General features: G+C 37.8%; 1 protein-coding gene across 2 annotated transcripts in view; it reads right to left on the bottom strand.

Moving 5' to 3' along the window:
• Positions 1-12,923, bottom strand: part of RPA1 (replication protein A1) — a 74,169-nt gene that overhangs the window by 35,841 nt on the left and 25,405 nt on the right. For both annotated transcript variants that reach the window (XM_049636751.1, XM_049636752.1), the window contains one exon: positions 8,551-8,639. In XM_049636751.1, coding sequence (XP_049492708.1) covers positions 8,551-8,639 — 89 coding nt within the window. The remainder of the gene's footprint in view (positions 1-8,550; positions 8,640-12,923) is intronic.

Below are 12,923 nucleotides of genomic sequence, written 5' to 3'. Positions count from 1 at the left end.
TCAGAGAAAGACAAAAATCATATGACTTCACTCATATGAGGACTTTAAGAGACAAAACAGATGAACCTAAGGGAAGGGACACAAAAATAATATAAAAACAGGGAGGGGGACAAAACAGAAGAGACTCATAAATATGGAGAACAAACTGAGGGTTACTGGAGGGGTTGTGGGAGGCGGATGGGCTAAATGGGTAAGGGGCATTAAGGAATCTACTCCTGAAATCATTGTTTCACTACATGCTAACTAATTTGGATGTATATTTTAAAAAATAAAAAATTAAATTAAAAAAAAAAAAACCAAAAAACCAAACACCTATTTAATTTCCTACTGTGAAATCAATTGGGAAAGAGAAAGAAATACATAATGGAAAACTTTAAATAAGGTAAGTCATATATACAACTTTTGGCATCCTTTATACTGACCAGCTGAAAAGTCATTTTTAATTTTTGTATGTGTATATTTATTTTTGAGGTGCAGGGGAGAGAGACAAAAGATCCAAAGTGGGCTCCATGCTGACAGCAGAGAGCCTGATGCAGGGTATGAACTCACAAACCGTGAGACCAAGACCTGAGCCAAAGTTGGACACTTAACCAACTGAGACATCCAGGCACTCCCATTTAAAATTTTTAAACATCATGTTTATAATTAAAATAGCTAATAAAAACTATTAACTTAATAAATTATATAAGCTCTTAAAATTATTCCATACATTTCCTTAAACATATGTATTTCTCATAAATTGTGTCAGAAATTCTTTTCCAAATATTCATGACTGATCATCATCTCTTCAGATTTAGTTAAATAATTCACTGATGGGGCACCTGGGTGGCTCAGTCCGTTAAGCGTCTGACTTCGGCTAAGGTCGTGATCTCATGGTTCACGAGTTTGAGCCCCATGTAAGGCTCTGTGCTGACAGCTCTGAGCATGGAGCCTACTTTAGAGTCTGTGCCTCCCTCTCTCTCTCTGGCCCTCTTGCTCACACTCTGTTTGTCTCTCTCAAAAACAAATAAAAACATTAAAAAAACATTTAAAAAATTAACTGATAATGAAAAACAAATAATCCAATTAAAAATGGGCAGCAAACACGAAAAGACATATTTCCAAAGAAGACATTCAGATGGCCAACAGACATGAAAAGATGCTCAACATCACTCATCATCAGGGAAATGCAAATCAGAATTACAATGAGATGTCACCTCACACCTATCAGAACGGCTAAAATCAACAACACAAGAAACAACAGGTGTTGGTGAGAACTTAGAGAAAAAAGGAATCTGTGTGCATTGTCGGTAGGATTGAAAGCTGGTGCAGCTACTGTGGAAGACAATTGGGAGGGTCAAAATATTAAAAATAGAACTACCAGAACAAGTGCCAAGAAAAGAGAGCTGGGAGGTGACCAAAGCCACATAGTATCAATGGGGAAGGTCACTGGAACATCAATACAATGCAAAAAATAGCTAAAGTGAGAGTGACGAGGCTCGTTTTGGATCTCTACTTATTAAAGTATTTTAATCAGTGAAAAATCTACTCTGCTCACAATGCTCTTCAGCAGTGCACACTGGGGGATACTGTGCTTCTCAAAGCTCTACCCATCCCATGAACAAAGCATGTGGAACATGAACGGGCCGAGATATTTTCAAAGCTGGACAAGTGACTGGAAAACCCCGTGCAGGAACTATGTACCTAGAAAGCCCAGTCGGCTTGGAAACCACCTGTCTAATCAAAAATCTGGAAGAACTCAATAGCTCTTTAGCACAGTGGAGGAGGACTGGAAGGAGGAGCCACAGGGAAAGACAATGAGTAAGTTTGCTTTATGGAAAAAGAAATTTTTCTACGTTTCATTATAAACTGTCCAATTTCTTTTCTGGTATTTATGGAAAAGTTAAAAGTAAATGAAGTAAAGGCGTTGCTAAAATTTTTATACAAGTTTAATGTCATATTTTAAATTTCCTTTTCATTGGACATACTTTCCTCTTACAGTAAGTGTGCTGGTAGCAATCCCCTGTATTGTTTTGTAAGCTCAACAGCTGATAAGGCGTAACTTTTTTCATTAGAAGAAATTTCATATTTACTTAGAATCTTTACTTGGGGAGGAAAAAATGTTTTGATATCATAAAACAGATACGATCACATTAAGTGAATATTTATTTTTGATGGCATATATTAAAAATTAATTAATTTTTTTTTCTCTGATTTAACCAATTACAAATGGAAATAATCAACAGTCTGATTAGGGGCAGACTTTATCAGATTAAAGTCTGCATCTGGGGCGCCTGAGGGGCTCAGTTGGTTAAGCATCTGACTCTTGATTTTGGCTCAGGTCATGATCTCACAGTTTGTGGGGTCAAGCCCTGTGTCCAGTTCTGCACCAACAGCATGGAGCCTGCTTGGAATTCTCTCTCTCTCTCTCTCTCTCTCTCTCTCTCTCTCTAAAAAATAAATAAATAAACCTAAAAAAATAAAGTGCATTAATAAGCATGTTAACACGTAGAAAATAAAACTTAAAAATTAAAAAAAAAAAAAAAAAAGAATAAAACTCCAATATGATCCTGTATTTCCACTACTGGACATTTACCATTATGAAAACATTAATATGAAAACATTAATTCGAAAAGATACATGCACCCCTATGCCTATTGCAGCATTATTTACAATAGCCAAATTATGGAAAGAGTCCAAGTGTCCATTGATAGATGAAGGGATAAAGAAAAGGTGGCATTATTCAGCCATAAAAAAATAAAATAAAATCTTGCCATTTGCAACACCATGGATTGAGCTGGAGAGTACAAGGCTAAGTAAAATAAGTGTGTCAGAGAAAGACAAATATCATCTCACTCATATGTGGAACTTAAGAAACAAAACAAATCAAGAAAAAAAGGGACAACCCAGAAAACAGACTCTTAACTATAGAGAACAAACTGATGGTTACCAGAGGGTGGTGGGTGGGAAGATGGATAAAAGAGGTGGGGATTAAGAGCACACTTATCATGATGAGCACTGGGTAATGTATAGAATTGTACACTATATTTTACACCTGAAATCACTATATTGTACGCCTGAAAATAATAGAACACTGTATGTTAATACAGTAACTATATGTTACTGACTTCACCATAGTGTGAAGTCAGTAAACAAATAAATGTCTACACTGAAAAATCAAGAAAGAACAGCATAAATGTTATTTAAAAATATGGAAATAAATATGGGGAAAAATATGGAAGAAATAGCTTAAAATTTGAAAAGACTGCCTTTGGACAGGAGTTAGAGGCCAAAGAAAAATAAGGCAGGGAAATGTTATTTACTTGGTTTTGTTTTAAAGTGTACACAAAACCATTTGACTCTTTTTTCAAGTTTATTTATTTTGAGAGAGAGCGTGCGTGTGCATCCATGCAGGGGAAGCGCAGAGAGAAAATCCCAAGCAGGCTCTGCGTTGTCAGCAGAGCCCGACCTGGGGTTCAATCTCACGAAAGGTGAGACCACGACCTAAGCCAAAATCAAGAGTAGGATGCCTAACTGACTGAGCCACCCAGGCACCCCAGAAAGTACTCTGAATGGAATAAAACTTGTAACACCAGAATGTGCTTGACATTGTTAAAGCAGTGCTTAGGGGTAAATTCGTAACACCAAATGCCTCTAATTTTAGAAAAGAAGAAAGTTCATAATCAATGAGCCAGCATTCATCTAAAGAAATGGTGAGAAAGAACATATTAAGCCCAAAATAAACAGAGGAAAGGAAACATTAAAGATCAATGCATAGGAGCACCTGGGTGGCTCAGACCATTAAGCACTGAATCTTGACTTCAGCTCAGGTCATGATCTCACAGTTTCATGAAATGGAGCCCCAGGTCATCTGACAGCGTGCAGCCTGCTTAGGATTCTCCCTCTCTCTCTGCCCCTCCCCAGCTTGTGCTCTCTCAAAATAAATAAATGAACTTAAAAAAAAAAACGTTTTTTAAATCAAAGTAATATAGAAAATATAAAAAGAGGAAAAAAATCAATGAAACCAAAAGGTGGTTCTTTGGAAAGATTAACAAAATTGATAAATCATCTAGCCAGACTGATCATGGGGAAAAAAAAGAATACAAATTATGAATATCAAGTATGAGAGAAATGACATCACTACAGCCTTTCACAGACACCAAAAGGCTAATACTACATTTATTTGATTGAATCTGATAATTTCTGCCACTTAATTGGGGTTTTTAGGCTACTTACCGTTATTTATTTATTTAAAAGACTTTATTTTTAAGTAATCTCTACACCCAAAGTGGGTCTCGAATTTATAACCCCGAGATCAAGAGTCACATGCTCTACTGACTGAGCCAGTCAGGCACCCCAAGACTATTTACTTTTATAGAGGCCATTAAACCCAACAACTTAAATGACATGGTCAAATTCCTTAAAACACAATCTACTACAGCTCACTCAAAAGGGAATAGATTATCTGGATAACCCTATATGTATCTGTTAAAGAAATTGCATTTGTAGTTTAAAAACCTTTCTAAAAAATATATCAGTCCCAGATGGCTTCACTGGTAAACTCTACTGAACATTTAAGTAAAAAGTAATAATTCCACATGAACTACTGTAGAAAATTTAAGAGGGAACACTTTCTAATTCATTCTGTAAGGCCAGGATTACTATGACAACAAAATTAGACAAAAGGTATCACAAGAAAATAATAGACAAATGTCCCTCATAATATAGATGTAAAAATTCTACACAAAATCAAGTTGGTTTGTTAAATCAAGCAAATTCAGAAAATGAGATCCAACAATATATAAAAAGTATTAATAGATCATGATGACATAACATATCCCGGAAACCACAAATTGGTTTAGCATTCAAAAATCATTGAATGTAACTCACCATATTAACCAATAAAAAAGAAAAACCATACAATCATCAATAGACACCGAAAAAAACACTGGACAAAATATTCACCATTCTATTCCTGATAAAAACCCTCAGCAAACTAGGAATTAAAAGTAAACATCTTCATAATGATAAAAAAAAATATATATATATGAAAACCTACAGCTAACATAATACTTAATGGAAAAAGACAATGCTATCTCCCTAAGACCAGGAACAAGACAAAAACAACCAGTAAGGCTAAATATTTTTTGTTATGTATTGGCTATTTGTTTTGTTTTTTGTTTTGTTTTGTTTTTAAGTAAACTCTACCTCCAATGTGAGGCTCAAATTTATGATCCTGAGATCAAGAATCACATACTCTACTGACTGAGCCAGCCAGGTGCCTCTATCAGTCTTATCTTCCATAAGTATTTTATCCTAGTTTAAGTTTACATACTTTCCTACTTTTACCATATGAAATCTTATTTCAATGTAATCATGTATTCATTGTGAATTATCCCAATCCGTATGCAGCCCCATCCTCTTTATTATTTTTGATGGTTTCATTTTCTTTTTTAAATGTTTGTTTTTGAGAGAGAGAGAGAGAGAGACAGAGACAGAGACAGAGACAGAGTGTGAGGAGGGGAGGGGCAGAGAGACAGGGAGACACAGAATGCAAAGCAGGCTGCACGCTCTGAGTTGTCAGCACAGAGCCTGATGCGAGGCTTGAAGTCATAAACTGCGAGACGCTTAACCAACTGAGCCACCCAGGCACCCTTATTTTCTAATTTTTAAAACAAATCTGGAAATTTATTTTGGTGAACAGGGAGGCTTTACTTTTTTTTTTTTTTTCCTAAAGTAGGTTCTATGCCCTGCATAGGGCTCAAACTCATGATCCTGAAATCAAGAGTCACATGCTCTACCGACTGAGCCAGCCAGGCACCCCTTTTTATTTAACTAATTATTTTTAATTTTATTTTTATTAGACTTGGTAGAGGGACAGATGAGCCACTTCCTTTAACAGGGTCAGTGATTTACAATTCTTTGTCTTTTTCTAGAATTATCATTGTCTCTCGTTTAAAGTAATTAAATCATTCTGATTTCATTGTGCTTTTCTATATATTTTCACAAGAAAGTAAAACTCATTATCAACAGATAATCACTGTTTAGGAAGTACCAGGAATCTATCTCTTAACCTAAACTATAATTGCACTGGCGGAATCTGTCTGATACAACTATTTTGGAATTTGGGAGTCTCCTGAAGGCTTGCAACTTCCAGGAGAAGATCTGGATGGCAAATTACAGTCAATTTCAGCTCTTAGCACAGTAACAGCTACCTACCTCTGGGCCCTCAGCTAAATGGCAGGCAGCTAGCTGTGCACCTTTTCCTTTTTTTCTCCCCCATGTTTATTTATTTTTGAGAGGGAGACAGAGCGTGAGCAGAAGAAGGGCAGAGAGAAAAGGAGACACAGAATCTGAAGCAGGCTCCAGGCTCTGAGCTGTCAGCACAGAGCCCAATGCAGGGTTTGAATTCACAAACCGTGAGATCATGACCTGAGCCAAAGTCGGATGCTTAACTGACTGAGCCACCCAGGAGCCCCTGTGCACATTTTCCTAAAGCATTGTGCACACAGTTTTGGAGAAACGAGGTAGGCAAAAAGGACCTTGTCCTCCAAATACTGGGGATCTGTGCTCTGAAAGCTGCCTCTGATCACAGAGGTGCAAAAAGGTGGGTGGCCACTGTTTTGCATTTTATTTAATAAAAATGAAAAATAAAGAAAAATAAAAGTTAGGCATGAGGGACACAACAAAGAACAAAATATGGTCTGCACCTTCAGGGAGTTTATTCATGGCCTGGCAATAAACACAGAAATTATTTTAAAAACTACTGGGTGTGGTGAGCTATCAAAAAAGTACCGATTACACGCTTTACATTTTTTATTTATTTTTAAAGATTTTATTTTTTACTTTTTTTTTGAGAGAGTGAGCGAGAGAGTGACAGTGCATGAGCAGGGCAGGGGCAGAGAGAGGGATAGGGGGACAGAGGACCTAGAGCGAGCTCTTCACTGACAGTGGAGGCCAATGTGGGGGTTGAACTCATGAACTGTGAGATCATGACCTGAGCTGAAGGCAGGCACTTAACCGACTGAGCCACCCAGGTACCCCTGAAGATTTTATTTTTAATAACGTCTACACCCAACGTAGGGCTCAAACTCACAACCTCGAGATCAAGAGTTGATTGTTCTACCGACAGCCAGGTGCCCCTGCTTTACATTTTTTAAAAACAAAAATAAAATAAAACCAAAAATGTGCATAAGAATGATCTTAAGAAAGTACATCTGTTAGGGCACCTGGGTGGCTCAGTCGGTTGAGCTTTCGTCTGCAGTTCAGGTCATGATCTCATGGTTTGTTGAGTTTGAGCCCCACACAGGGCTCTGTGCTGACAGCTTGGGGCCTGGAGCCTGCTTCAGATTGTGTCTCCTTCTCTCTGCCCACCCCCCAACTCTTCCTGTTTGTCTCTCTCTCAAAACTAAATAAAACACTTTTTTAAAAATTAAAAAAAAAAAGAAAGCACATTTCTCATTAACACTTCAATGTATTTGTTATTTTTAATCTATTGTAAGTGGGACTTTTTTCTATTCTTTCATTTTCCCTCTTTTCCTAATGCAAGCTTGTGATATTGTGATACATAAGAAATATTTTTTTGACCTTCATTCATGGTTCCTGGCACAGAGCTCTCAAAACCCTTACAACTTCCTAAGTAATAAGAGGAATTAAGGGTATCTTATTTATAAAAAGCCCATTTCAACCACACTAAGTATCAACACAGTGACTTCTGTAAAGCTCCTAACAATGGGGATGGTTGCCAGGGGAACCAACCATGTGATGAGAGTTGGAACTTTTAGCACTCACTCCCCACCTCTGGGGAAAGGAGAGAGGTTGGAGGTGGAACCAATCACCCAACAACCAATGATGTAATCCAACATGTCTATGGAGGCCTCCATGAAAACCCAAAAGGATGGGGTTTGGGGCACTTCTGTTGGTGAACACATGGAGGCACGGGGAGGACAGTGCACCCCGAGAGAGTACGGAAGCTCTGTACCCCTCCCACACACCTTGTCCAATGCATCTCTCCCATCTGGCTGTTCTCTGAGTTCTATGAACCACTCTAGCTCATTAATCTAATGGAACCTGAGGAGGGGATTGTGGGAACCTTCAATTACAGCCAGTTGGTCAGAAGCAGAGGGAACTACCTAGACTTTTGATTGGCATCTGAACTGGGGTGGAGGGGTGCGGAGGCAGCCTTGCGGGACTCTGTCTTTATCTATGGAATCTGAAGCTAACTTTGGATAGGTAGTATCAGAACTCAACTGGAACTGTAGGACAACCGGCTTTCGTCCACAGAGAATTAGAGAATTGTTTAGTGTGAGACAAACCCCACACTTTTGGTAACAGACAAGCCAGAAGTATGAAGGAAGTTGTGTGTTGAGAAAAACAGAGAGAGTTTTCCTTTTGGAGTCCTACCATCATTTCTTCCGTACTAAAAAACCTGAAAGAATAACCTGGTTCCTAAACCTCCAAATCATGAGTTTTTAGTAAGACTAACAAATCAAACTGAAACCAAAAGGTAGAATTCTGGATCTATAAAGAGGTATTCTATCGAGTGCTACAACCTATAAAAAAGCCTTTTACCTTCATTATAGGGCACGGGATTGCCAATCTTTAATCCAACTGCTTCAGCTGATTTCAAAATGTCTAACTCCATCAAAATAATTACTCTCCTACAAACGCAAAGAAATAGAAACAAGTTAGAAAAAATCAATTCAGAACCCTTCAAATGACAAGCTACTTAAAAAGCTCTCCCCCAATAATCATTTTGATAAAACTATTTCCGTTTGTCAACAGGTTTTCATTACTGAATAACGTGAGAAATATATGATATCAATTCCTATGTAAATATTTCCCTTAATCTTTCACTGTATCATTATCAAGGCTTTTTATGATTGCAGGATTTTCATTTTCCATCTAGTCCTTTAATTAAAATGCAGTGCCCTTACCACAAACCGTACCATCAAGGAGTAAATGACACAATCAGAATTTAGATTAAACACAATAATGTATGGCACAACAACAGATGATCTGTTTTCAGAAACATATACCCATCTAAACAATTACCTTTTCCCAGCGAAAACCATTACAACTGTAGCTATTTTTTAATGTAATTATGATCTAAGAACTTATAGTTCTTTTACCTATCTTTAACTCTAATTAAAACCTTTCAATAACTTCCCAAGAACCTTAGCCCAAAACTAAAACCTTTCACACGCCCTACAGGCTCTGTGGGATCTGGTCTTGCTAATCTCTTTCTAGTTCATCTCATACCACTTCCCAGAAACACTGCTCTCCAGCAGTTCTGTTTGCTTTCAATTCCTGGTATATGCCATGTTTTCTCTTGCCACCCTCTCTCCTGCCACAAAGCCTTTGTATATGCTGCTCACTGTGATGACCTTCTCTCATTCTGCCGTCAGCTAGTACTCATTTTTTGCTCTCATCTCAAATACCATTTCTTTTTTTTTTTGTAAAGTTTATTTACTGGGGCACCTGGGTGGCTCAGCTGGTTAAGTGTCCCACTCTTGATTTCAGCTCAGGTCATGATCCCACGGTTCACGAGTTCAAGCCTCGTGTAAGGCTTTGTGCCAGGCGTGGAGACTGCTTGAGATTCTCTCTCTCCCTCTCCCTCTGCCCCTTCCCTGCTCTAAAATTTTTAAAAATTAAAAAAATTAAAAATAGTTTTAAATGCTGTATCACAAGACACCATAAGCAAGTTATGATAAAGTGGGATAAAATATTTGAAACAGCTAAAAAATAGTTGATATCCCTGGTTTACAAAGATCTCCCACAAAACAAAAACATGCACAAAGTACATATATAAAAAGCTATTCAGAAAAGAACTACAAAGAATAAACAAGTACCTGAAAAGACATTTGAGCTCACGAATATGGAAATGTAAATTAAAGTAATGATAATTAACAATTATTTTTTAAAAATTAGTAGCATACAGGCACCTGGGTGGCTCAGTTGGTTAAGTATCTGACTTGGGCTCAGGTCATGATCTCACAGCTCGTGAATTCGAGCCCCACGTCAGGCTCTGTGCTGACAGCTCAGAGCCTGGAGCCTGCTTTGGATTCTGTCTCTGTCTGTCTCTCTGTCCCTCCCCCACTCGCACTGTGTCTCTCTTTCAAAAATAAACATTTAAAAAAAATTAGTAGTATCCAATATGTTGACAAGGTTAAGGGGAACTTTCTTTCTTTCTTTCTTTCTTTCTTTTTCTTTCTTTCTTTCGTAACAGGTTTTTGAGATATCATTCACACACCACTCCATTTCCCCACCCGTGCAGAACCACTAATTTGTTTCCTTGGATTTGTTTATTCAGAAGCACTCTTACACAAAGTTACTGGGTGTATTAATTGGTATATTTTCTGTTAAGAGACGTTGTTTGGCCCCCACAACACTAACTCAAGCAATCTGCTCTTCAGAAGTAATAGCACGAACACATAAAGATAAACTTGCAAGGATGATTGCTAAAGCCCAGTTTGGAATAAAGCTAAATGTCCATCAAAAAATAAGGGGTAAATAAGCTGGGATGTATGGACACAGATTATCAACAGAGGCAGGAAAGAGTACAAGACATGCCACCATCCTGAGATGGTAGAATGAAGCAAAGCCCGTGGGACTGAAACTCTATCCCTGACGGTAGAGAACCAAGCCTAAGTTGTTGCACTCAACCCCAGCACAGCACTCCATCTTCTCCCATAACCATACCCCAGAGGACAGAAAAGTGGATAAAAAGCACCACTCAAGCACTCAAAGGTAGCCTGGAGTGGAAGATAATAGATCCCAAGTGGGAAGGTTGGCAAAGAGATGTATCCAGCTTAAACTATGTCGGAGCAAATATGAAGTCGGACAGAACCATCCACATTAAGCATGAAAAAGATAAAAAGAAATGACATGGCAACAACGCAACATGCAAAAACGTATAAAAATACGAGGAACAAAAAAGGCAGAGACAGTTAGAGAATCCAATCTAGAAGAAAGCATAAGCCAAGAAAGGGAATAATACTTCCCAACAGAGATTTGGAAAATAAGACTATTCAATAAAATAAAACTCAAAAGATGAGATGAGAGATTGAGAAGAAAAAGGAACTTAAGACAAAAACAGAACAAAAGTAATACCATTATACATCTAACACTTAAAGATTATAAACACCAAGAGACAGCAAGGAGAAAGCTAAAAACTGAACTACTAGTATGTTGGAAAATCTTGACTTAATCCAACATATGCATTAGAAAATAAACTAAAACAAACTGAAGACACAAAGGGAAGACAGTTATCCACACTGTAAATAAAAACTAGAACCAAATGAAATAGAAAACAGCATTAAGGAATAACACACAGAAAGATTTAATTGAAAAGAAATAAATCTGCAGACTGAAAGGGCATACCATGGACCAGAAAAAAAAAAAAAAAAGGAAGAACAATGGACATTAAGACACAGCCTGGTTAAAGGGCACATGGATGGCTCAGTCAGTTAAGAGGTTAAGCATCCTACTTCAGCTCAGGTCATCTCACAGTTTTTGAGTTCCAGTCCCACATCGGGCTCTGTGCTGACAGCTTGGAGCCTGCAGCCTGCTTCAAGTTCTGTATCTCCCTCTCTCTGACCCTCCCCACTCATGCTCTGTTTCTGCTCTTTCAAAAATAAACATTAAAAAAAAAAGACATAGCCTGGTTAAGTCACTGAACTTGAAACATAATGAAAGAATTTTTCCATAATCCACAGAACCTCTTTAAGTTTTATCAACTGTCTAAATGATGTCCTTAATAATCCAGACCAGGATCACTTGTTATATTTAATTATCAAATCTCTTAAGACTCCTTCAATCTGGAACAGTCTTTCAGTGTACACAATTTTTTTACTTTCATGCTTGAGATTTGAAAATCAGAGGTCCCTTATTTTGTAGAATATCCCTTAATTTACCTGAGGTTTCTTCACGATTAGATATAGATTATGTATCTTTCGCAAAAATATACTATTAGTGATGCTGTGTTATTCTCATTGCATCTTATCAGGTAATACACGATTTCTATTTGTCCCATTACTTGTAATGTTAACCTTAATCACTGGAATAAGGTACTGTCTGCCAGGTTCCTCCACTATGAAGTTGACTCTGTTCCATTTACAATTAGTAATTATGTTGTAGGGAAGTACTTTAACCCCATAAAAAAACTTGTCACTCTGCAAACTTTCACCACTTGTTTCAGCATCTGCGGTAGACTGAATCCCCCACACCAAAAGATATCCACGTCCTAACCCCTGAAACCTGTGAGCGGGACAACAAAGGACTTTGCAAATATGATGAAGTTAATGACTGAAATGGCAAGATTATTCCTGAATCCTCAGATGAGCCCTAAAAGGAATGACATGTATCCTTTAAGAGGGAGGCAGATCTGAAACAGACAGAAGGCAATGTGACCATGGAGGCAGAGACTGGGCTGATGCACCAAAAAGCCAAGGAATTCTAACAACCACCAGAAGCTGGAAGAGGGAAAGAATGGATTCTTCCAGACAGCTTCCAGAGGGAGCATGCCCCTGTCAACACCAGGATCTCAGCCCAGTGAAACTGATTTCAACTTCCAACCTCCAGGGGGAATAATTTCTGTTGTTTTCAACCACTAAGTTTGTGTTAATTTGTTAGAGCAGTCAAAGCACCCATTGATGTTTCCTGCATGAGCTAATATTGTGATGATTACCAAATGGCAAATTTCTATTCCATCATTCCTTCTACATTTATTAGATGGCATTCTATGTTAAGAAGAACCTTTATCTTCCCCCCATGTATTCATTTATTCAGTACAGACTTACGAACTCCTATTTTATTCAACAGGTTGTAATCTGTTTGCATTTTTATTGTGGTTTATAAATTATCTTAGATTGGCAAGTGTAAGATTTCTGCCAGCCTTTTGACAGGATCCCCTCTCCCTTTGAGCACTTCCTTACCAACTGACA

This window comes from Panthera uncia, chromosome E1 (assembly GCF_023721935.1).
Source record: "Panthera uncia isolate 11264 chromosome E1, Puncia_PCG_1.0, whole genome shotgun sequence".
Lineage (NCBI taxonomy): Eukaryota > Metazoa > Chordata > Mammalia > Carnivora > Felidae > Panthera > Panthera uncia.
Note: the sequence above shows the minus strand (reverse complement) of the source record. Positions and strands in the feature narration are given on the sequence as shown.